This window comes from Salminus brasiliensis, chromosome 24 (genome assembly GCF_030463535.1).
Source record: "Salminus brasiliensis chromosome 24, fSalBra1.hap2, whole genome shotgun sequence".
NCBI classification, from domain to species: Eukaryota; Metazoa; Chordata; class Actinopteri; order Characiformes; family Bryconidae; genus Salminus; species Salminus brasiliensis.
In genome coordinates, this window is record NC_132901.1 from 3,001,102 (window position 1) to 3,022,834 (window position 21,733).

Consider the following 21,733-nt stretch of genomic DNA (forward strand, 5'->3'; position numbering starts at 1 on the left):
AGTGCTGAAACAGGAAGAAAGACAGGAAATCAAGTGGCGTAGTGGTTCTACAACTTGTCTAATATCGCACACACGTCAGAGAGCAGACTAGGACGGTTGACTTTGGTGCTGTCTGTGAGAATCTACACTCAGCCTTTAGTATAGCCTCCTATCTTAGCCACCGGATGACTGGACTGGACAGCACAGGGCGAAAAGGTGGGCTCACTCACGTGCGCATGTACAAGGGGGCTGTCAACACGTGGTTTCCATGTCGAAAGCGACCGCTGCCAAACTCGCTGTCCTCATCTTCCTCGCCTTCATCGTGTGCCTGCCAGAGTTCTTTCCATCCAACACAGGTGAGATCGGTGGTGAGTGCCTTCACATGGACATGCGTGGGCAACCCTGCGTTAGCTTTTAGTAGGCTCTCTGAGATTACATCAGAATGATTATTATTAGACACTATTATTGGACCATCAACTGTTCAGACTTTACAGCACAATCAAACATTGTCAAAGTATTAGATTCTAGAACCTGGTCCTTAACTATTGCTACATCCTAAATTTACCTGGTCATTAGTGATTGATACATCTTAAAGTTGCCATTGTAACATCATATCTTGGTCATTAGCAACTGTTACATCATGATCAGATGCCATTCTTGCATTATCAAGCAATTGGATTCTAAAACTGGGACATGAGCTATTAAGCTGTTACATTACGAACTATGGCCAATGTGACATCAGAATCTGGTCATTAGTGATTGATCCATTATTAGGTTGCCATTGTGACATCAAAACTTGGTCATTAGCGATTGTTTCATCACAGTCAGATGCCATTCTTGCCTTATCAAGTAATCAAATTCAAAAACCTGGTCATTAGCGATTGTTGCATCATGAACTGTTGCCATTGTGACATCATAACCTGGTCATTAGTGATTGATACATCCTAAGGTTGTTATCCATTGTGATATCATTACTTGGTCCTTAGCAACTGTTTTATCCCAATGCGACATCATTCTTGCATTATTCAGTAATTAAATTCTGGTCATTTGTGATTGTTACATCATGAACAATTTTAACTCGGTCATTAGGAAATGTTACATTATAATCAGATGCCAATCTAGCATTATCAAGTAATTGAATAAAAAAACTGGTCATTAGTGGTTGTTACAGCATGAACTGTTGTCATTGTGGCATCATAACCAGGTGATTAGAGATTGCTACATTCTAAACTTGCCATTGTGACATCGTAACTTGGTCATTTGCAACTGTTACATTATAATTAGATGCCATTCTTGCATTAACAAGCAATTTGATTCTAAAACTGGGACATGAGCTATTGGTACATTATAAGCGGTTGCCATTGTGACATCATAACTTGGTCATTAGCAACCGTTTTATCCCAATGCGGTACCATTCTTGCCTTATTAAGTAATTTAATTTAAAAAAAGGTCATTAGTGGTTGTTACATCATGATCAGATGCCATTCTTGCATTATCAAGCAATTTGATTCTAAAACTGGGTCATTAACTATTGTTAAATTATAAACTGTTGTCATTGTGACATCATAACTTGGTCCTTAGCGATTGTTACATTATAAGGTTGCCATTGTGACATCACAACTTGATCATTAGCCATTGTTTATAATTGCAATCAATTTAAAGCAAAGGTCAACATTTGCATACTCACTCAATCCTGCCTAGGTCAACGATAAAAGCTTGTTTAGTGTCCTAATGAATATGATTGAAAGCATGTGAAGGTAGCTAGATTCTAGATCTTCACTGTACTCACACGTCAGACACTCCTTACTACCTACACATGAAATACTAGCCACTGTTCAAAGAGAAAAAGCACCTTTAGAGGTTCCTCCACAGTTTCAAACGGAAAAACCGCTAAAGCATATTTACTAAAAGCCTGGAATGACGGTTATGGAACATGTGGCCTCAAGCTGGCTGGCCGACGATCAGGAGTAATCTCACTTATGCAGTGCAATGAGTAAAAAGAGCATGCTCATCATTTAAAAAGTGAGTCACTCTGCAGTCTGCATATGTGAGAAACGCAGGTCCTGTGTGAACTTCAGTATTTTTCATTGCCTTATTGTCCAATCACTTATCGTATCTCCTCTTATGGTGGCTAGACGGAGTTCACCTCAGTGCAAACGTATGGTTTCATCATGTACATACACAAATGCATGCACTCTTGCACAGGCATGTCTTATGCAAAAGTCTGGACACCCTTGTTCCAATGACATGTAGTAAACACAGCCTCTTTTTGTAATTTTTTGTAGCATCTAGACAGCTTTTAGTTCTTGTAGTTGGAATGTCTTCTTTGTTACAGAAGGCCTCTAGTTCTGAGATGTTCCTGGGGCGTCTTGCTGTGCAGCAGATTTTGAACAGCCCATGTTTAATCAGCGTTTCTTAATTAACCCCATTTTCTACCCAAGCTGAAAAGCCGATTACCTGATCCCCATTAATGTGAACTCACCCCATCAGTAGCAATGCCATCAACACTAGGAGGGTGAAGACTAGCACATGTCTCCTCCAATACATGCAAAGCCAGCCACCCCTTCTTTTAGAACTGCTGCTGAGGAAGGAAGGAAAGCGCCGGGTCCTCAGCTCTGATACAACAGCTAACAGACGCCTGTGCTGACCAACATCTCACTAGGAGTGATGTGGGGAGGAAGTGCCTTCAACCTACCCCTGAGAGAGCAAGACCAATTGTGCTTTCTCAAACTCTGGCTGCTGATGGCAGGTTTCATGTCCCAGGATTCAAACCAGCAAGCCTCAGATCATATTAGCAGAGGCTTAGTCCACTGGACCACTCAGAGCCACCATATTTGATGAATGTTAAGGCTCATTCATACTCCCTTTATGTTTGAACATTAATCTGACCCATGTCAGATTAAGGTGGGCTGTAACAACAGGGCCTATTTGGGAAGCCCACCTGGGTCCCAGTGAAAACACATGTGCAAACGCACTCAGAGCCCATGCCCACATGTAACCCACCTGGAACCCTCCTAGCCCACGTTCCACCCATGTGAGCACCCCATGAGCACATTGGCTGGGTAAATGAGCCTTCAGTTCAAAGTTTGAGAGTCTTTTGAGGGAATTTATAAATCTTACCAATTTGATTCAGTTGATGGTTCCCACTCAGGACTCAAGGTATGACTCAATGCCTTGTTAAAAAAATCAAAGCCTTTAGGGTGTCCAAACATTTGAATAGACCGCACTGAAGATTTAAAGTTTTATTTTATGAAGGCCGGAGTAACCGTGCATTAGGATTTGTTAAGCATAAAAGCTAAGCCTTCGAATTTTCTGGACTTTAACAGCTCATGCTGTAAGACATACAGACGCAATAAGACGGTAAAGTGGCGTAAAAGCAATAACCCTAAAACCCTAAGAGCTTGAAAATCTTCCAAGATGAATGTCTTCACCCTTTCTGTCTTGAGCAAAATACATACGCCTCACATGTCTGGACTGCAGCGGATCAATACACATGGTTTTCCGGTGGTTTCAGAGAAGGGCAGGAGAAGACTAGCAAACCTTTCTATCTAATATCTGGATCAATACTGAGGAGGGGACGAGGAATCGCAATGTGACAGAAGCTGTGTGAGAGAAACACAGACAAAACCACTGGCTCTGAGAAAAGGACGAATACTGCAATGCTAATGAAATGTGTGTTTTGCTAACGTTTGCGGTTCTCCTGAGGATTATTCAAAGAAAAGGTTCAGGAAAATAATCTAATTCACATAATTACCCACCTGCCCTAGATGTACCAACAATGATCAGACAAAACCTGCATGGTGTCCAAATTTTGTCTCTTTAGTTTTAAACTGAAGCTATGAGACTAACATAGCTAACACCAGGGGCCCTATTTTAGCGATCTTTAGGCAAGCCGTCAACCATGCACACCCCATCCATATCGTGATAGCTATGCCAACACTGTGGTATGATATATTTCTGATAAAATGGCCAATAAGTAGAAGTGGACACCCCTTCTAATGAATGCATTAAGCTACTTTAAGGTGTGCAATTACACATACACAGCTTGTCTAGTCCCCGTAGAGAAGTTTTGCCAGAAGAATAGGACCCTCTGGAGCAGATAAACATGAGCTTATTGGCACCATGCCTAATGCCAGGTATGGGTTAGAGGGGTATAAAGCCCCCCAGCAGCATTGAGCTGTGAGGCAGTGGAAGAACTGTGTTCTCCAGAATGATGGATGGTGCCCTTTCAATACTTTTGGGATGAGTTGGGGAGTTGGGGATGATGAGATGGGGTCATCCAGCATCCTGACCTCACTAACACTCTAGTCACTGAATGCAATCAAATCCTCACAGCAATGCTCTAAAATATAACCTAGTAGAAAGCCTTCTTCCCTGGACAGTAGAGACAGTTATTCCAACAGAAGCAGGAGAAACTCTTTTAATACCCTTGGATTCAGAAGACACAATGAATGAGCAGATGTCCCAATTCTTTTGTCCATATAGTGTACCTAATAAACTGGCAGCCCAGTGTATATACTATGTGCTAGTATAATGTATAATTGGAAATACTGGGGAAAAGTCCTGAAAATGATTCAGAAGCACAAGAGCTTGTCCTCCCCGCAGACAACTGAGCCTCAGGCCTGCACACCGAGCTAATGACAGCCATGGGTAATAACAGTGGGAATGAACCAGGACGACACACACCATCTACCTGCTGCCATCGTGCCCTTCAGCAAGGCATACATGCTCCGAAGGAGTGTGTCTGTCTGCAGACCATTCGTTTTTGTGTGAGAAAAGACCAAGTTACTATTGCAGATTTAAAGCAATAGCTCAGTCCAGAAGGGCTAACAGTTACTACTAGTTGGACTCACTGTTAGCAATGTTAGCATGGGTTTAGCCATGTTAGCCATGTGAGCAAGAGGTGGATATTTTGGGAAGCACATGAACAGTCAGTTCTTGTGCTGGAAGCAGGGAAAAAAGGGCAAGCTTAAGAATCTAGATGATCAAAACATCCAGACTGGGTCAGAACATCTTCAAAACATCAGGCAGGTCTTGTGGTGTGTTCCCAGTATGCAGTGGTCAGTACCTACCGAAAGTGCTCCAAGGAAGGACAACCGCTGAACCAGCGTCAGGGTCATGGGCACTCAAGGCTCACTGATGCTAATGGAGGCCCCACCAACCTCACAACCTACAGAACTTTGTTTTGCTGGGTCAAGGGGATCAACATAATATTAGACATTATAGAGGTTTTAATGTTGTGGCTGATCATTGTACTTATCACTGATATGATCTTGTCTCTGTCTTTTCAAATCCAGTGTTGCAGATCCAGTTCCACTGTGTCCCCTTTGACCCCTGTGACCCTATGAGTTGGCGTGGCCTAGAAGATGGACAGATCTGTGAGGTGTACGAGAATTCAAGTAGGACGGACCTCCCATGTGAGGCAGAGCCAAAAAAGAAAACAGGCAACCAGGACCAAGCAGAGAAGAGCTGGTTTGTGTGTGAGACTCAGAGTGACCTCCAGAGTCTCTACAACAACGCCTCACACTCAGGTGAGATACTGGGACACCTACTCATTGTTTCTAGTCTAACTGTCTCATCATTCCAGAGAACACAGTTCCTCCACTGCTCCACAGCTCAATGCTGCGGACCTTATATATACCCCTCTAGCCCACGCCTGACAATAGGTTCATGCTTATCTGCTCCAGAGAGTCCTATTCTATTGGCAATACTTCTCAAAAGGAACCAGACAAGCTGTGTCAGCAATGGGTGCAGCTCAAAGTAGCTGAATGTATTCATTAGAAGGGGTGTCCACAAACTTTCAGTGTATCGCTGCACTTTCCTTTGGTTTTGAAGGCCTGTATGATGACTCTGGTATCTTTTCTTCCCTCAGAAGTGGACGTAGAGATGGCCTTGGAGCTTCTGGTCACAGACCACACTCTCCTGAATGTGACCGTGCATGGACATTTCAACCACAGTGCACTGCACATTCACAAACACCTGAACTTCACACTGATCGGATGCTGCACCAGGCCTCGAGGGAACTGCACATACCCAAACAAAGCCACATCGCCGCCAGGCCCACCCTCCCACAAACCAGTTACAGAACTCACCACTAAGCAATCGCATGGAGACTCCATCATATCTCCCCTGTGTCCGTCAAACAGAAGCCACTGCCTCTTTCGCTATGGAGGAAGCAACATCCTCAAAACACAAACGACAGGAGGTGAGATGTTTCTGATTATCAGATTAGATCTATTTAATTATGGTGCTCATGTCAGTTTATGCACCAAAACCAGTGCATATACACTGTATGTCCAAATGTTTGTGGACACCTCTCCTAATGAATGCATTCAGCTACTTTAAGTTGTGCATGAAAGATGTGCAACAGCTTGTCTGGTCCCTGTAGGGAAGTACTGCCAATAGAATAGGACTGTCTGGAGCAGATAAAGATATATGGACCTATTAGCACCATGCTGCCTAATGCAAGGTGTGGGCTAGTGAGGCATAAAGCCCCCCAGCATTGAGCTGTGGAGCAGTGGAAGAATTGTGTTCTCTGGAATGATGGATGGTGCGTCATCCAGTACTTTTGGATGGGATGAGTTAGGAGTTAGGGATAGTGAGGTAGGGTGGTGCAATCAAATCCTCACAGCAATGCACCTCCAAAATCTAGTAAAAAGCTTTTTTCCCTGGACAGTAAAAAGATCAGATCAACTCATGTTTAATACCCTTCATTTAGAAAGAAACAGGTAATGAGCAGGTGTCCAAATACTTTTGTCCATGTAGTGTATGTGTAAGTAAATTATCTAGCAGCTGGAACACTGCTTATGACTTCGCTGTGAATGGGCGGAGCTATATGGCTATAGGCCAACAAGGCATATTCAATATATGTAAATTGGGTTTTGTGACATCATGTTTTTCCCTCAACCCCTTACCTGACCCAGTCTCCATTTATGTGCCACTCTGCTACCACACTGATAGAGGCATGTATTTGAACTTCAATGAGCTTGGCCTTGATAAAAGACTTGTCAGGTCCAGTAGACGTCTGTCTTGGTTAAGCTCAACACTAGACAGGGAAATTCAATTCATGTTAACGTCAGGCTCAATGTGTGATGTATTATGAATTATACAATAGATCATTTATAATAGATTCAGCATCCGGACCACCGTAAACCATAGATTCCTAGGTAACGAGGGATGTTCTTGTTACATTAGCGGAGGCTCTAATGTGGTCTGTTATCTGCACAACTTTATGAGGTCATAATGGGAACGTTATGAATGTTACGAGCTTCCATTTATTAAAAATGACATTTCATATATGACATTTAGTCGTCATTTGGTAATTATGCTGTTTTTTTACTGTTTAGCACTAGCTAACTCTAACAGTTAATACAATACAAGGTAATGGATGGTTTGTTAACCATAGTTGAATGTCTGTTGAGGGAAAATACAGAGAGAAGCCTTGAAAAATGTCCAAGTGAGGACTGAAAAGTAATGTCTTATAGATGTTTACTGTAGTAGCAAATTAGCAGTTCAGATGTCCACTGTACCATCTGTAAGGCCTTGTATAGCTTTGTAGTCTCTGTAAGGGAAGACTTTGGAGTCTGGCTTGACAATTCTTTATCAGTGTTTTTGGTGAATCTAATTAAAATATTAGATTAGCATTGTTAGCATTGTCCCAAGGTAGCATTGTTAGCATTACTAGTTGATAAGAACGCATTATTTTGTGAACCCAAACATCATGAAAAGACATCCACACATAGAAACTGATTTAAAAAGGTAAAAATAGACAGAAGTGCTGAAAAACTGTAGAACTCTACTGCTGTTACTACTGTTGATGTTCGGTGCGGCCATCTTGGATTTTGTCCTTGGGGTTGGTGAGGCTCTCCAATGACTTTCAGAGTAGGAAATCCCACATGCTGGGGTGTTAAAGGCCTTTGTCAAGAATTTGGGCCAAAAATGGATATGAAATCAAACAATGAAGTTCTCAGTGGAGACATATTTGGTGTTTAATTTTGAAGGTACGAGGCTAATGTGGGGAGAGGGGCTGAATACCTTTATATGCAATTACTAATGAAGAGGATTAAGATAATGTACAATTCATTAACAGACGTCTGGAGTCAACTGTTCACCTTTTATGACCAAAGCACGAGATATTCTGAGGGGCTCAAATCATCAAACCCCCCTCAGCTACATCTCTGGGCTAGCACTGCGAAAGTACTCAGCAGCAGCTGCAGCCATGAAGCTTGAATTCTGTCCATGTTTCTGTCCATTTCTACACACTCCTAGATGTCTATATACGAGTATGGCAGGCTGCATTTCCGTGGAAACAATACAATCCCATTGGTGAGCCAAAATAGGGGGATTTGTGCCATTAGCCGCCCTTGCTTTCAGCCCATGCAGTTCTCTGTTCGTGGTTCATTCAGAGCTTCAGACAATTCCGACCGGAGCTGAAATCGCTGATCGTGGCTCGAGACATTCAATAGCAATCCAGTCCTTCTTATCGTCTCTCTCTTTCTCCCTCTCGCTCGTCATCCTGCCTTATGAATCAAGTCTAAAGGTTAGCAGAGGCCATCTTTTATCCCGCCTATTGATTCTGGCAGGAGGGAAGATGGTGGCACTCTATATTTCGACTTCACCACTGATAAATATATTACGGCAATATATCATTCCGCTCTGCTGCGAGCCGGCCTGCTTTACAACCACAAATCCCTGCAGAAGGTCCAGGCCGTCCAGGTCATTCAGAGTTATTAAGTTACCGTGGACCGGGTCACTCAGATCAGAGATAGGAGTGTTAATCACACTAGAGAAGAATTACTGATAGTGGACTGTTGTGTTGTTGACAGGGTGGTGGTGCTGGACTGAGTGGATCCTAAGTGTCCATCAGTAGAAATGGCCCGGTATTACTTGGGCCATGTGGTTTAAGGTTCTGGCAGCTGCAGTGTGAACAGTTAAAGTGAAATGTCACTGATTTTTCCAAATGTCGGAATAAATAAATGCTTGAGATATGATCAAAGTCTTTGAGAGGGGTTTGGTGTGAAACGCTCTATTTTAGAGAAACCTACCAGGTCTAAACTTGTTCACAGTGGTGGGGAATGGAACATTTTGTAAGTTTTATTTTTCCTTAAATAGTAAATGTGGACCAATATGGACCCTCTTGGGCCTCGTTAATCAAAATTCTACAAAGAATTTCTATAAATTTGTTTTTGATTCAGGATTCAGAAGAAAGTTGTTCTAAGAACAATGGGTGAACAAGGCCCAGTGGTAGCAGATGGCTAAAAGCTAAAGGCTACAAGCCACACGTCACTGGAGAGGCCTCCATATTGGCATATTGGCCTCACGTACCCCACCTTTCAACCAGCCAGATCTGTCCACTTGTGAAGGTCCCTCAACAAGTATGAGAACCACTGCTTAAACCCATCCTGTCTTCTTTGTCTCTGTGTTGTCAGTGAGGTGGTGGGGTTTCAGCACCACTGTGTGGTTGGCTCTGGTACTGATCGTGGTCCTGCTGGTCCTGCTGAGCGTCTGGGTTCAGGTCTACACCAGCCGAAGCTGTTTCCACAGTAAGTCTGCTAACTTCAGCCATTTCAATGCAGAAACAGTACTGCTGAGTCCATCTCCCTGACTTCATTTCACACTTCATTTGAAGTGCTGTGTAGATTCTCAGCTCCTCATCTCTCGCTCTCTGGCTCTCTCTCTTTCTCTGTCACTCTGTAGAACAATCAGTGCGGGTTCCAGTCACTGCCCATCAGTCCACGAGGTTTTCCAAGCGAAGGGTGAAGTGTGAGTAATGCAAAAAGCACAGGCTTCGCTCTAACAGGCTGATGGATGATCTGAGAACATCTCAGGTCTTATAACACCGTCCCTCAGTCAAGCTTTACCCAACAGGGGGTTTCCCAGCCAACATGCTCATGGGTGGAACGTGGGCTAAGGTGGATTCCAGGTGGGTTCCATGTGGGCGTGGGCTCTGAGTGGGTTTGTACATATTTCAGCCCACTTTAATCTCACATAGGTCCCATTTAGGCCCTGTATCCAGTGCACAACCCAGTTGGGGCCCATGCTTTACCCCTTCTAGTCCCATCACTGACCCTGGTGGGCATCCATATGTGGGGCCAACGTTGAACCTGAGAACAAAGCTTTCTGGTTTACAGTTGGGCTACCCATACAGGCCGCACATGGGCATGTAGGCTGGATAATTGTTACTGTACCTTTAAGACTGATATATGTAAATGACCTCCATTCTGATTGGCTGCTGTGTATCGCGCCTCATTCACAAAGCAGTCCGACCCGAAACACTCTGTATAACTTCAGCATAAAAGGGCGGGGCTGAACTGATTTAGGATGGATGTAAATATACAATATGGACAGAAGTATTGGGACGGCTGTTGTCAGGTGTATTAAAAAAAATAGCTCATCCTGCTTTTGTCGGAATCTGGCACTTTGTCTTTACGTTTGACTTTGCTTACGTCTCAGACACTGAATCTGCTGGAATTTTGCCAAATGTATGAAATGTAATGCATTTAGGGTCATCATCAGTGCAGGGGGCCGTGTTAGTAATGTCCTGTAATTCTGCTGTCTTTCAGCTTTAGGCGATTTGCCCGATGTTGCCATCTCATTATGGAGCGCAGAAGGTACGTCCCGCGTGCTCGTCAGCTTGTGTTTGGTTTGTTGACAGCGTGGTGCAGAATGAGGGTAGTGGATCAGAACTTTCTTCATCCCTCTTTTGAAAAGTTTCACACTTTCCTCAGGGTGCTCAATTCCAGCTCTCTGAGCTCAAACAAATCAAATAAATAAATAAAGTCAATCTACCTTGAGGATTATCCGAAAGGAGGGCACAGTTTCTCTGTTCTCAGAACAACAGAAGCTTCGGAGAACAAAGGTTCTCTGAGGGCAGCGAGCACGAGTGTAAAACGTCTCTGTGGTTTGTGTGCAGATGAAGAGCTGTTCGTGGAGAAGACACAGGAGGATTACTCGAGAGGTAACTCACAGAAGAGACAGAAGAACGAAGCACGTCCAATTCTCCACACTTCTCTCCACTCTCTGTACCTCAGTGCTGGGCGTCGCTTTAATAAACAGTGCTGGTGTGAAGTTCAGATGGAAATGTTGGGGAAAACTTGGTTCTACATGGGTCTGAAAGGGGTTCTTGGAGTCGTAGCACTGGTGGAATTGTTGTAGGGTCTGTATAGAACCCACTACAAGAACCATTTAAGCATACCTGTGGTTCTTCAAGTTGGCACGGTCTATAAGGAACCATTGCCTCTGCTAAAGAACCCTTAAGGAAGTGGAAGTACAAGTTTCAGGTGTTTCCAGTAAAGTGGCCACCAGTAAGTTGAAGTAAAAGGTGGGCATTTCCAGTAAAGTGGTCAGTGAGTGCAGGTAGATGATAGGTGTTTCTAATAAAGTGGCCAGGGAGTGGAAGTCCAAGTTGCAGGTGTTTCCAAGAAAGTGGCAGCTAGCGACTTGAGGTACAAGGTGTAAATGTTTGTGATCAACTGGCCAGTGAGTTGAAGTACAAGGGAGGTGTTTCTAATAAAGTGGCCAGTGAATGGACGTATAAACTGTGGGTGTTTCTAATGAAGTGGCCAGTGAGTGGAAGTACAAGTTTCAGGTGTTTCCAGTAAAGTGGCCACCAGTAAGTTGAAGTAAAAGGTGGGCATTTCCAGTGAAGTGGTCAGTGAGTGCAGGTAGATGATAGGTGTTTCTAATAAAGTGGCCAGCGAGTGGAGGTAGATGATAAGTGTGTCTCGTAAAGCGGCCAGTAGTTGGCTTAGGTCTGATTGGTTTGAACTGAAGTTTGGGTTCAGTAGAACTGCAGAGCTCTACAGTATTCTTCAGCTTTCAGTTCTTTCAGTGATCTGTTCTTATTTCCTCCCACAGAAAAGCTTCATCTGGTGTATCAAGAAATGTACAATCGAGGTAAGAGCGTAGCTGAACCCTCATACTGTAACTCACACTGCAGGTTGCAGAACCCCGTATGCAAGCTTGATGGGTTTGGACTGTGTTGCATTAGATTCCTCATATGTGAGATACGCTGCTTCATCAGGGCTGTATTACCTTACTGTTGCACATAAGCTGCCACTGCTGTAATAAACAGCTGTTTTCCTCTGTGTCTCCTTTATTTGGTTCACCAGGACTGTCCCCTATTCACGAGGCCTCTATAACAGGTAAGATGACATATCTCACACACCTGCTTAACTCTATGTAGACTATATGGACTATAAAAGTATTGGGACACCTGCATCATTCATCCCTTCTTCTGAAATCAAGGGTATTAAAAGAGCTGATCCTGCTTTTGTTGGAGTAACTGTCTCTAATATCCAGGGAAGAAGACTTTCTACTTGACTTTGCTAGAGCATTGCTGTGAGGATTTGATTGCATTTAGCGACAAGAGAATTAGAGAGGTTAGATTGTTTGATGATCACCACCCTACCACTTCATCCTAAAAGTATTGGATGGAGCTCCACCATCCGTCATTCCAGAGAACACAGTTCTTCCACTGCTCCACAGCTCAATGCTGGGGGGCTTTATACCCCTCTAGCTCACACCTGGTTTGTGCCATGCTCCAGAGAGTCCTGTCCTATTGGCAGGACTTCACTACAGGGACTAGACAAGCTGTCAGTGTGTGCATTTGCACATCTGTGTCAGCAATGGGTGCAACTTAAAATAGGTAAATAAGGGGTTTATTAGAAGGGATGTCCACAAACATTTGGACATATAGTATATATAGGTAGGTGTGTCTAATAAAGTGACCAATGAGTGAATGTACAAGGTAGGTGTTTCCAATAAAGTGGCCAGAGTGTGGATGTACAAGGTAGGTGTTTCTAATAAAGTGACCAGTGAGTGGTGTTATGTGCTCTGATTGTGTGTGTGTGTGTGTGTGTGTAAATACCTCAGGTGACTCCTTGGATGAAGATGATGAAGAAATAAGGCCTGATGGAATAATAACAGAAGAAGGTACGAGAATATTACATCACAGATGGCTAGCTGGGCTAAAGTACATCTGTGTCAGCAATAGTGGCCTGTTGTGAGTGGAAGCACAAGGTAGGTGTTTCCAATAAAGTGGCCAGTGAGTGTCAGTACAAGGTAGGTGTTTCTAATAAGGTGGCCAGAGAGTGGATGCACAAGGTAGGTGTTTCCAATAAAGTGGCCAGTGAGTGTCAGTACAAGGTAGGTGTTTCTAATAAGGTGGCCAGAGAGTGGATGCACAAGGTAGGTGTTTCCAATAAAGTGGCCAGTGAGTGTCAGTACAAGGTAGGTGTTTCTAATAAGGTGGCCAGAGAGTGGATGCACAAGGTAGGTGTTTCCAATAAAGTGGCCAGTGAGTGTCAGTACTAGGTAGGTGTTTCTAATAAAGTGGCCAGTGAGTGTCAGTACTAGGTAGGAGTTTCTAATAAAGTGGCCAGTGAGTGTCAGTACTAGGTAGATGTTTCTAATAAAGTGGCCAGTGAGTGGATGCACAAGGTAGGTGTTTCCAATAAAGTGGCCATTGAGTGTTACCAGTAGAAATAGACATTCCTTTATAAAGCCAGTCTCTAGCATATCCCTCCCCCAGCAGTGCTTCTGGTGCTCGTGACTGACTACAGGAATCAGCATCTACAGACGGTATTTCTGGGTCAGAAACTGAGCAACCTTTTTATCTCACAGGGTCCGAGGAGTCCTTGGATTTTCTGCAGTTGCCAGCCCACACACAGTCCTTACGTAAGTGTGTATTTCTGCAGAGCAGACGCCAGTCAATGAAGTAGTCCGGAATTAAATTTGCATTGAAGGCCATTTGCCACCTTTCTCCTCCAATACTAATGAGTCTTTCTCACCCTCTTCCTCTAGCTTGCCTGCACCATCGGGGCCACCCCTCTCACAGAGACGAAGAGGACTCAACGTAAACATGGAGGACGCACACTAAAGAATGAGCTCTTAACTGTGACAGTAATTCTCACGTATGAAATAAGGGGACTTATGAATGGACTACATTTGGGGAGGAGGAACATGCCTGAATCTACCTTGTTCGCCAATCTACCACAAGTCTTCGCAACCCCCACCACCCAGTCCCCTCCCTTTTAACCCCGTCATCCATCATTCCGGGCTCCACTTACCAGAGGTGGGACTGGCTTCCTACCACAAAGCAGAAGCCACCAGCCCATATTCCTCAGTTCTCATCCATCTTCTACAGCCTTCTCCCAGGGAGAATGGGAGAAAGACCACTACCAAACTCATCTTCTCCATTACTATGTGCCCTATAAAACCACTCCCCCCTTACTCCGCCTCGAAACCCAGACTCTACAAGACCTCTGCAGCTGTCCTCTGGTACCTGCCACCAAGTAATGAGCAGCAGATTCTTTAAATCCTGCACCTTACAAGGTGGGGCCTCCATGTATTGGACTTGTTGTTCCTGCACATCCCACAGATGCTGGATCCAATTGAGATCTGGGCCAGGGCAGATTCAGAGGCCAGGGCATCACCTTAAACTCCGTGCTCTGCAGAGCTCCAGACCTGCTGCTGTTAGAGCTTAGAGCAAAGGGGACCAGCTCCATATTATTACAGCCTATAGGTTTCTTCATTAGAACAGCTTGTGTAGGTTGTATGTGTAGGTGTCCCAATACTTTTGTCCATGTAGTGCTTCATCATTGAATGACTATAAAACATAAATAAGAAAATAGATAAAAAAAATAAATAAATAAAAAAATAGTGCTCATTAATGTCTGACATTTTGTTTATTAAGGTGAAAGGCATGGATGGTCCTCAGTAAGGCAGACAGGTATCAGTTACATCAGCTCATATGGGTTAAGTTCAAGTCTTTAATAAAGCACTTTGGTGGTTTCCCTTCTTATGTGATTTCGATTTTTGGTCTTGCCACAAGGAACGATTTGGAGGAACATGCATTTATTAAGGGTAGAATAGCGGTGTGCATCAGCTGGGGTCAAAACCTACGACCTTCTCAGTTCTGTGGTCTAGTTCTGGAAGGTCGCCAAGATAAAGCACTTCTAGAAGTAAGCAAGGCAAACGTTCACCTAATCTCAATCAGCTGCATTGGTATCGTACAGTCAGCAACCACAGCCAGTGATTTCCCTGTGCAGCCAGGCCTGATCCATGAACCTTCCTTGCGAACCGCTCAAGGTCTGGGTCACGGACCAAAACGGACCTTCTAGTATAAGGATCTTCTAATAACGGAATCAACAACACAAACAAATATAAACATTACATAAGCCAAAACGATCAAACTGTATCAACAACAATAACCAATTCCATTGTCAAAGTGGTGGAAAATAAAAAGAGAAAGTAAAAGTGCCCAGATATACTGGGAGACTTTTAAGTGCCTTTGAACTCCACAGTGTTTTTTTACTGGGAAATTTACCATAATTTCATCAAGTGGTACTTTTTTGCGCGATGGTGTGGTGTTATGAATAGCTAACAACATGGGAAAAAATGGCAGTGGTGCCACACATAGGGTTAAATACACTGGTAATTCATGGTTATGGATGAGACTGTTACCATGACAATTTGCAATTTACGGCAACCCAGAACTTTATCCCGCCAGTGTCCGAATGAGCCCGTGTGAACAGAGCAGGTCGTTTTTTTTGGGGAATTCACAGTGGGTCTTGCCTGTCTGACATGGAAAATCTCAGAAAATCTGATAATGTCCGGACCTGATTCTCCGGAGCTCATACATAAAAAATGGCTCTATGCTGCAGCTTTCAGCACCTGTTTTGTGGGTCAGTGGGTTTTCTGTTCTGGAACACCTGTCCAAATAATTATACCTGTGGAAATCAACCCTATTGTACTAATGCAGGTGATAAGCATCAGGTTAAGAACCGCAAGGATTTCCTTTTTCCTTCAACACACAGGAATACACACTGGCAAACAGTCCAAAGCACTTTTGGTGGATGATCCAAAACACATCTTATGTTTTTATGTCTTAGTTTAGTGTTCAGAGAGAAATGAGAACGTCAAGTGATCATATGGATCAATCTCATTATAAATTAATGCAACGGAATCATCAGAAACTGAGGAATCAGTACTACAATACTGAGTAAATTCTTTGCTGGTTAGTTGCAGCCCTTAAATCCTCTATATAAACCTACACATCATCCCTTCTCTCTGATAAGCACACTTTTGTCATACTGAACAGTTTCACAGGGCCTACAATTGAACCCTGTGGGACTCCACAAGATACGCGTAAAGCAAATGGTTACCAAATAGTTTAGAATAGTTTATGCGCTAGAATTAAAAACTGACAACTAATCCTAAGGTTCAGTGGGTTGAAAGCATGCATAAAGACCATTTCATGGTTTGCTATGTGAGCGCATAGCTAATCAAACTAGCCCAAGTCTCGAACAGAATTAGAATGGCAAAGAGCAGTTCTTGGCCGTTCGTTCCGAGCTTTAAATCCTTATTCAATCAGCGTAAACAGTCACGGGTCTGCTGGAGCTTTGGCTCTCAATCAAACTGGGCGATACATCATGCAGATGTAGCATCTGCTGGATTCGTTTCCCTTCGGTCTGGGCTAGATTTATGAAGCAATTGATTCTCTGTGTTGCGTTACTGGCAGAGCTGGAGTTATAGGCCACGAGGAGGTGTATTTCACTCAAGCGTTCATGCAGGCTAATTGAAACTCTTATTTTGCACGATTCTCCATGTGGCTTAAAAAAAAAGATAAATGGACCAACAGAAATGTTCCGAAATGACCTGGAATAAAATCTTCTTACACTGACTTCCATTGAAAGTTAAAAAAACGTTTCCTTTCTCCTGTAAATTGCCATTCCGGAGGTACGAGGTGATATCTACGTTATGAAATTACTTAATGACGTCATGGCGCCATGGTTACATCACAATGTAAGCAAAATTCAATGTGAATCAATGTAAGTCGAGAAACACTGGCCTGAACTTGAATCTCATTTGTATCCCTTTCAAATAAAGGGTCGCTTTTCCACTGCAGGGCCAAACGGCTGTGAGCACGGAGTGGCTTTTCCATGTGGACGCGGTCCGGGAGGGGTTAATGGAATAGGAATTGGCTCGTCAGAATATTTGTGCTACCTTTGAGCCGCAAGATTTGGGTCGTCCAAAATCGCTACTGCACCATCAACAAGGCTCGGATACTAGGCTCGTCCAACAGCACTCCCGCAGCGTCAGCAAGGCCTGGCTACTGGGCTCGTACAACATCGCTACTGCAGCAATACCATGGGCATTAACTATGTCATGTTTTTGACTGTATTTCTTTGTTTATGCTACGACCACGGCTACATCTATCTGTTAGCATAGTGCTAGCTGCAAGTCACTCAAAGTCATTACTTACTCGTGTCAAACCCCATTGAGTTCCAAGACACAAGACACTACATCTACTAAATGGCTTCCTTGTCGTGGTTTGAGACGAGTGTGATTCACACGATGCTAACAGATGCATTACAACGGAAGCTAACGCTAGCTACATTAGCCTTGTAGTTGTAGATGAAGACTAAAGAGCGAAACTATCACACATGAATAACGAGACGCTGTGTGTGCACTTCCTGACCCTGATTTAGCAACCGTAGCTGGTCTGAAGGGCCCTCACCGTTTAACCATTTAGCCCAGCAGTGGAAAAGAGGACCAGCTGTGTTTGGTTTGTCTGGTCTTCCCAAACAAAAGGGGGTTTAATTCTTTATATATTTGGTCTGAGGCTTAAAAGGAAACATAAAGTAAATAGAGCTCAGTTCAAAATATCATTACAATATAATATAATACAATCAGTCACTAGTGTCTGCATTTCTTTGCACAGTAAGTTGGAGATCCCCTGACCACCAGCAGGACTGGCACACTGACACAGACCTTCCTAAATAAGTTAGCAGTGTTACTTTCGGAATTATTAATTATCTCTCTCCGAAGCGTCTACATGTAGACTGCCTTACCGTACATACATGGAGCCATGTGTACAGGCTTGTCGGCAAATGCACTTTTGGCAGATTAGAGAGGAAAGCAACACACACACACACACACACACATATATATATGTAGTCACACGCACACACACTGACAGGATGAGTTTAGTCTGTAGAAGGTGGTTCCGGGTCCGCTTTAGCCAGGGTTTTGCTGTTCTGGATGTGGGAGATTTGTAGAACAGGCAGCAGCAGATGGAAAGCGTTCTGGATGTAGGTAGTGCTGTTCGAGCCCTGTGGAAACACACACACACACACACACACACACACACACACACACACACACACACACACACACACACACACACACACAAGTCTTACATAAACAACTCAAGGCTTTAAGGGTGGGGTCACGTCATTGTTTTGCCCTCACACACCATCACCAGCATCTTCTTTATTCTTACCTCAACCATCACGCTGTTCACTAAGGGGTTCAGTTCTTCTGCTTTTCTCTGACTCTGAAAAAAGTAGAGAAGGACATTGAGAATGTTCAGTAAGTGAATAATCAAATACATACACTGTAGGGACAAAAGTATTGGGACACCTGCTGATTCACTGTTTCTACTGAAATCAGTCGACCCCGCTTTTTGCTCTAGATTTTGGAGCATTGCTGTGAGAATTTGCTTGCATTCAGCATCAAGAGTGAATGTTAAAAGGGGTCAGGATGTTGTTGGATGATCACCACCCCACCTCATCATCTCCAACTTCCCAGCTCATTTGAAAAGCACTGGATGGAGCTCCACCATCCATCATTTTAGAGAGCACAGTTCTTCCACTGCTCCACAGCTAAACGCTGCTGGGGGGTTCATACCCCTCTAGCCCACATCTGGCATTATGCATATTGCCAATAGGTTCAATAGGTTTATTTGCTCCAGAGAGTCCTATTCTATTGGCAGTATTTCTGTGTGTCTGTGTGCATTTGCACACCTGTGTCACCAATGGGCTCAATTTGATTAGAAAGGGTGTCTACAGACTTTTGGACAAATATTGTCAGAAAGATTTCACAAGTCAGGAATGTCTTCTGGAGGAAAGTTCTATGGTCTGCTACGACAAGGATTTAGCTGTTTGGCCACAATGACCAGAGGTAAAGTTGGAAAATACTGTAGTAACTGTTAAGCATGGTGGGGGTAGCATCACGCTCTAGGGCAGTTTTGCCGCCAGTGGAACCAGTGGAGGTCTATGGTCAATCAGTCACGACATTCACAGGACTATTAAAACTAGAAAATGCTAACTTCAGAGCATTCGTGAGGTTTGTGTAGACTATAGGTGATCTTTGACCGGTCCTACTCACCCCTACGGCCAAAAGTGTATCAGAGAACCTGTGTGCCAGAGAGCCCACCTCTTTACACATAGCACAGGTCAACCTGAAAGGAGAAAGGCCAAAGTTCAAAAAACTGCACAGTCCACTTTAAAGCATGTATTAATTCCTAAAAACTAGATTTGGCTTGCTTTCGCCACCTCATACTTAAGAACACACACACACCTGGACAGTATTCTGGCCTGCTGGGCTGCTGGTTTCTCCACGTCCTGTCCATGCAGAATCAGCTCAGCCACTTTATGTAGCTGCTCTATGCTACGGGCCGTCACCTCCGCAAGGCTGCCTACTGAGGACAGAAACACACTCTGCGCGTGCACACACACACGCACAGGAAGAGAAACACATAAGACATTCATCTATGCAGTCCGTGGATTAAAATTCCTAGCACTGTTCATCCTATAGTCAAAAGTATTTGGACATGCCTTCTAATTATCAAGAATCATTGGGCTCAGTTAGACATGCAGTCTCACTAGCATGCTGATTGGATTGTAGTGAAGAGCTCAGTAAATTTGAATGTGGGATTGTCAAAAAAAACAAAAACCTGTGAAATTTCTGCCCTGCTAGAGCTGCCCTGGACAACTGTAAGTGCTATTGATGGCTTGTAAAAAAGGGAGCTTCTAGGAGCAACATTAAACACTTCAGAGTTCCAAATCGCAAAGCGACTAGAGGTGACATCAGCATAAGAACTGCAGTACTGGAGCTTCATGAAACAGGAGCTGCCCAAGCTGGAGTGGTGTAAAGTCCACACCCTGTATTTAATGCAGTCCTATCCACTGGTGCTCACCTCCAGTTTGTTAGTGGAGCTGCTTTCTGCCTTTTCCTTCTCCACTTCTTCCTCACTCCCTTTGTTCTCTTCTCCTTCTTCTAGTCCCGGGGTGAGGGAAGGGGCAGAGCCATCTTCACTCGCTTCTTCGGTTGCCTCCTTGGCAATGTCTGCAGCGATGGGCTCCTCCACCTCTTTCACCCAATCATAGGCCTTCACGCGTGCCTACAGAGCAACAAGGCATGAGTTATGATGATGATGGAGTGAAGTGTGCATGGTGTGCATGCGGATGAATTCTAGATGAACCCAGAGGATGACTCTATCTGCGCTCTGTGCTGTGAATACTAATGGCGTATGGATATGGATATGAGAGGCAGATATGAAGATTAACAGAGATAGGGAGAGTGTGTGTGTGTGTGTACCTTGTTCAGTTTGTCTGGTGTAGCAGCAACGTGTAGCTCAAAGAGCAGCTCGGTGAGAACACTGACAAACTCTTCACCGTCAGCAGCTAAACACACACACACACATACACACACACACACACACACACACACAATTACTGAGGTGTATTACATATATATATATAGTCAAGATGAACAACCTGACAAAGCTAGTCAAACAGCTGGTCGATAAGCATGGCCAAGATGATTGACAAGTATGACCAAGATGATTGACCAGTGTGACCGGCGTGACCAAGCTAGTTAACCAGCATGACCTAGGTGGCTGAGCAGTATGGCCAGTACAACCAACATGACCAAACTGGTCAATGAGCATAATTAAGGTGGTCTACCAGCAAGACCAGAACGACCAAGCTGGTTGACCAGCATGACCAAAGCTGGTAAACTAGCATGACCAAAGTGTTCGACCCATTCGACCAGCATGACCAAGCTGCATGAGCAGCATGAGCAGAAGAACCAAGCTGGTTAACCAGTATGACCAGCTTGACCAAGGAGGTCAACCAGCATGAGCAAGGCAATAGACCAGAAACCACGAACCTCCATGAAAACAAAGGCTATGCTGGTCTGGAGTTAAGCTGCCTAACCAGCCTGCTTTCCAGTGTAGGCAGTATGTTTTCACCTGGATGACCAGCTTTTCAACCACCTTGACCATTGAGGACCAGCTTAGACCACCTGAAACAGTGCTGGATTTTTCTGCAGGGGTATTTTGTAGGGCCTGATATGGAAGAAGTTCTTACAGCTAACAAGGAAACCAGAGTGTAGCAGGATGCTGAGGTAGAGGCAGTTGCGAGTTACTTGGGGTGTGAGACGGAATACCAAAAAGCAGAGTGTTACAGTAATCGTCTAAAGTGGAGAACCTAGAGAAATGGCTCCCACATGCAGAGATGAAGATAATGACAGCCACAGCGGCGTGTGATATTTCCCCCACCTGCTTCTCTCCTACTGCGGAACAGCAGGAGAGGGAAGCCATTCCAGCAGAAGTCTGCGCTGTGTGTGTCTGAGCTTATACAGCGTTCAGAGTTCAGAGGAACGAGGCGGATTTAACACGACATAAAAAAATACAGCTTTACACTGAGAGCCGCTGTAAAGTACCGCTCTAAAATCATGAAGATCTACCGCCTGTTTACGACGGTACACAGCAGTGTTGAACGCAGAAACCATAGCTGCTAGGGAAATTTGTGGCATTGTTAGCACCAAGCCAGCACGGTTTTACAAGCCCAATTAATGCTAATTCTATCTTAAATAATCTCATACTAATAAAGCACACAAGTGACATATCCTTCATCTGCATGCAGTCATAACTGGAAAAGTCGGAATTTAAGGGCTGCTATTT

General features: G+C 44.0%; 2 protein-coding genes across 3 annotated transcripts in view; one reads left to right on the forward strand and one right to left on the reverse strand.

The window, feature by feature from the left end:
- On the forward strand, nucleotides 1-14,761 carry LOC140546706 (uncharacterized). The gene is made up of 12 exons (XM_072670089.1): nucleotides 1-335; nucleotides 5,277-5,510; nucleotides 5,852-6,184; nucleotides 9,408-9,521; nucleotides 9,676-9,741; nucleotides 10,542-10,589; nucleotides 10,892-10,936; nucleotides 11,836-11,874; nucleotides 12,090-12,122; nucleotides 12,853-12,912; nucleotides 13,603-13,656; nucleotides 13,783-14,761. Exons 1-12 carry the CDS (start codon nucleotides 248-250, stop codon nucleotides 13,836-13,838), a joined length of 1,170 nt encoding a protein of 389 aa, XP_072526190.1. The 5' UTR covers nucleotides 1-247; the 3' UTR covers nucleotides 13,839-14,761.
- Nucleotides 14,653-21,733, reverse strand: part of fam114a1 (family with sequence similarity 114 member A1) — a 14,038-nt gene continuing 6,957 nt past the window's right edge. For both annotated transcript variants that reach the window (XM_072670088.1, XM_072670087.1), the window contains exons 8-13: nucleotides 20,365-20,450; nucleotides 19,964-20,167; nucleotides 19,345-19,484; nucleotides 19,153-19,225; nucleotides 18,266-18,319; nucleotides 14,653-18,095 (exon numbers count right to left, since the gene is read on the reverse strand). In XM_072670088.1, the coding sequence (XP_072526189.1) occupies nucleotides 17,970-18,095; nucleotides 18,266-18,319; nucleotides 19,153-19,225; nucleotides 19,345-19,484; nucleotides 19,964-20,167; nucleotides 20,365-20,450 (683 nt within the window). In that variant the 3' untranslated portion in view covers nucleotides 14,653-17,969. The remainder of the gene's footprint in view (nucleotides 18,096-18,265; nucleotides 18,320-19,152; nucleotides 19,226-19,344; nucleotides 19,485-19,963; nucleotides 20,168-20,364; nucleotides 20,451-21,733) is intronic.

Excerpts from the sequence above, each read along its gene's own strand:
- LOC140546706 (XM_072670089.1), top strand. The coding sequence starts at position 248 with ATGTCGAAAGCGACCGCTGCCAAACTCGCTGTCCTCATCTTCCTCGCC. Across the intron at positions 9,742-10,541 it reads TTCCAAGCGAAGGGTGAAGT|CTTTAGGCGATTTGCCCGAT; the intron begins GTGAGTAATGCA and ends GCTGTCTTTCAG. Across the intron at positions 12,123-12,852 it reads TCACGAGGCCTCTATAACAG|GTGACTCCTTGGATGAAGAT; the intron begins GTAAGATGACAT and ends TAAATACCTCAG.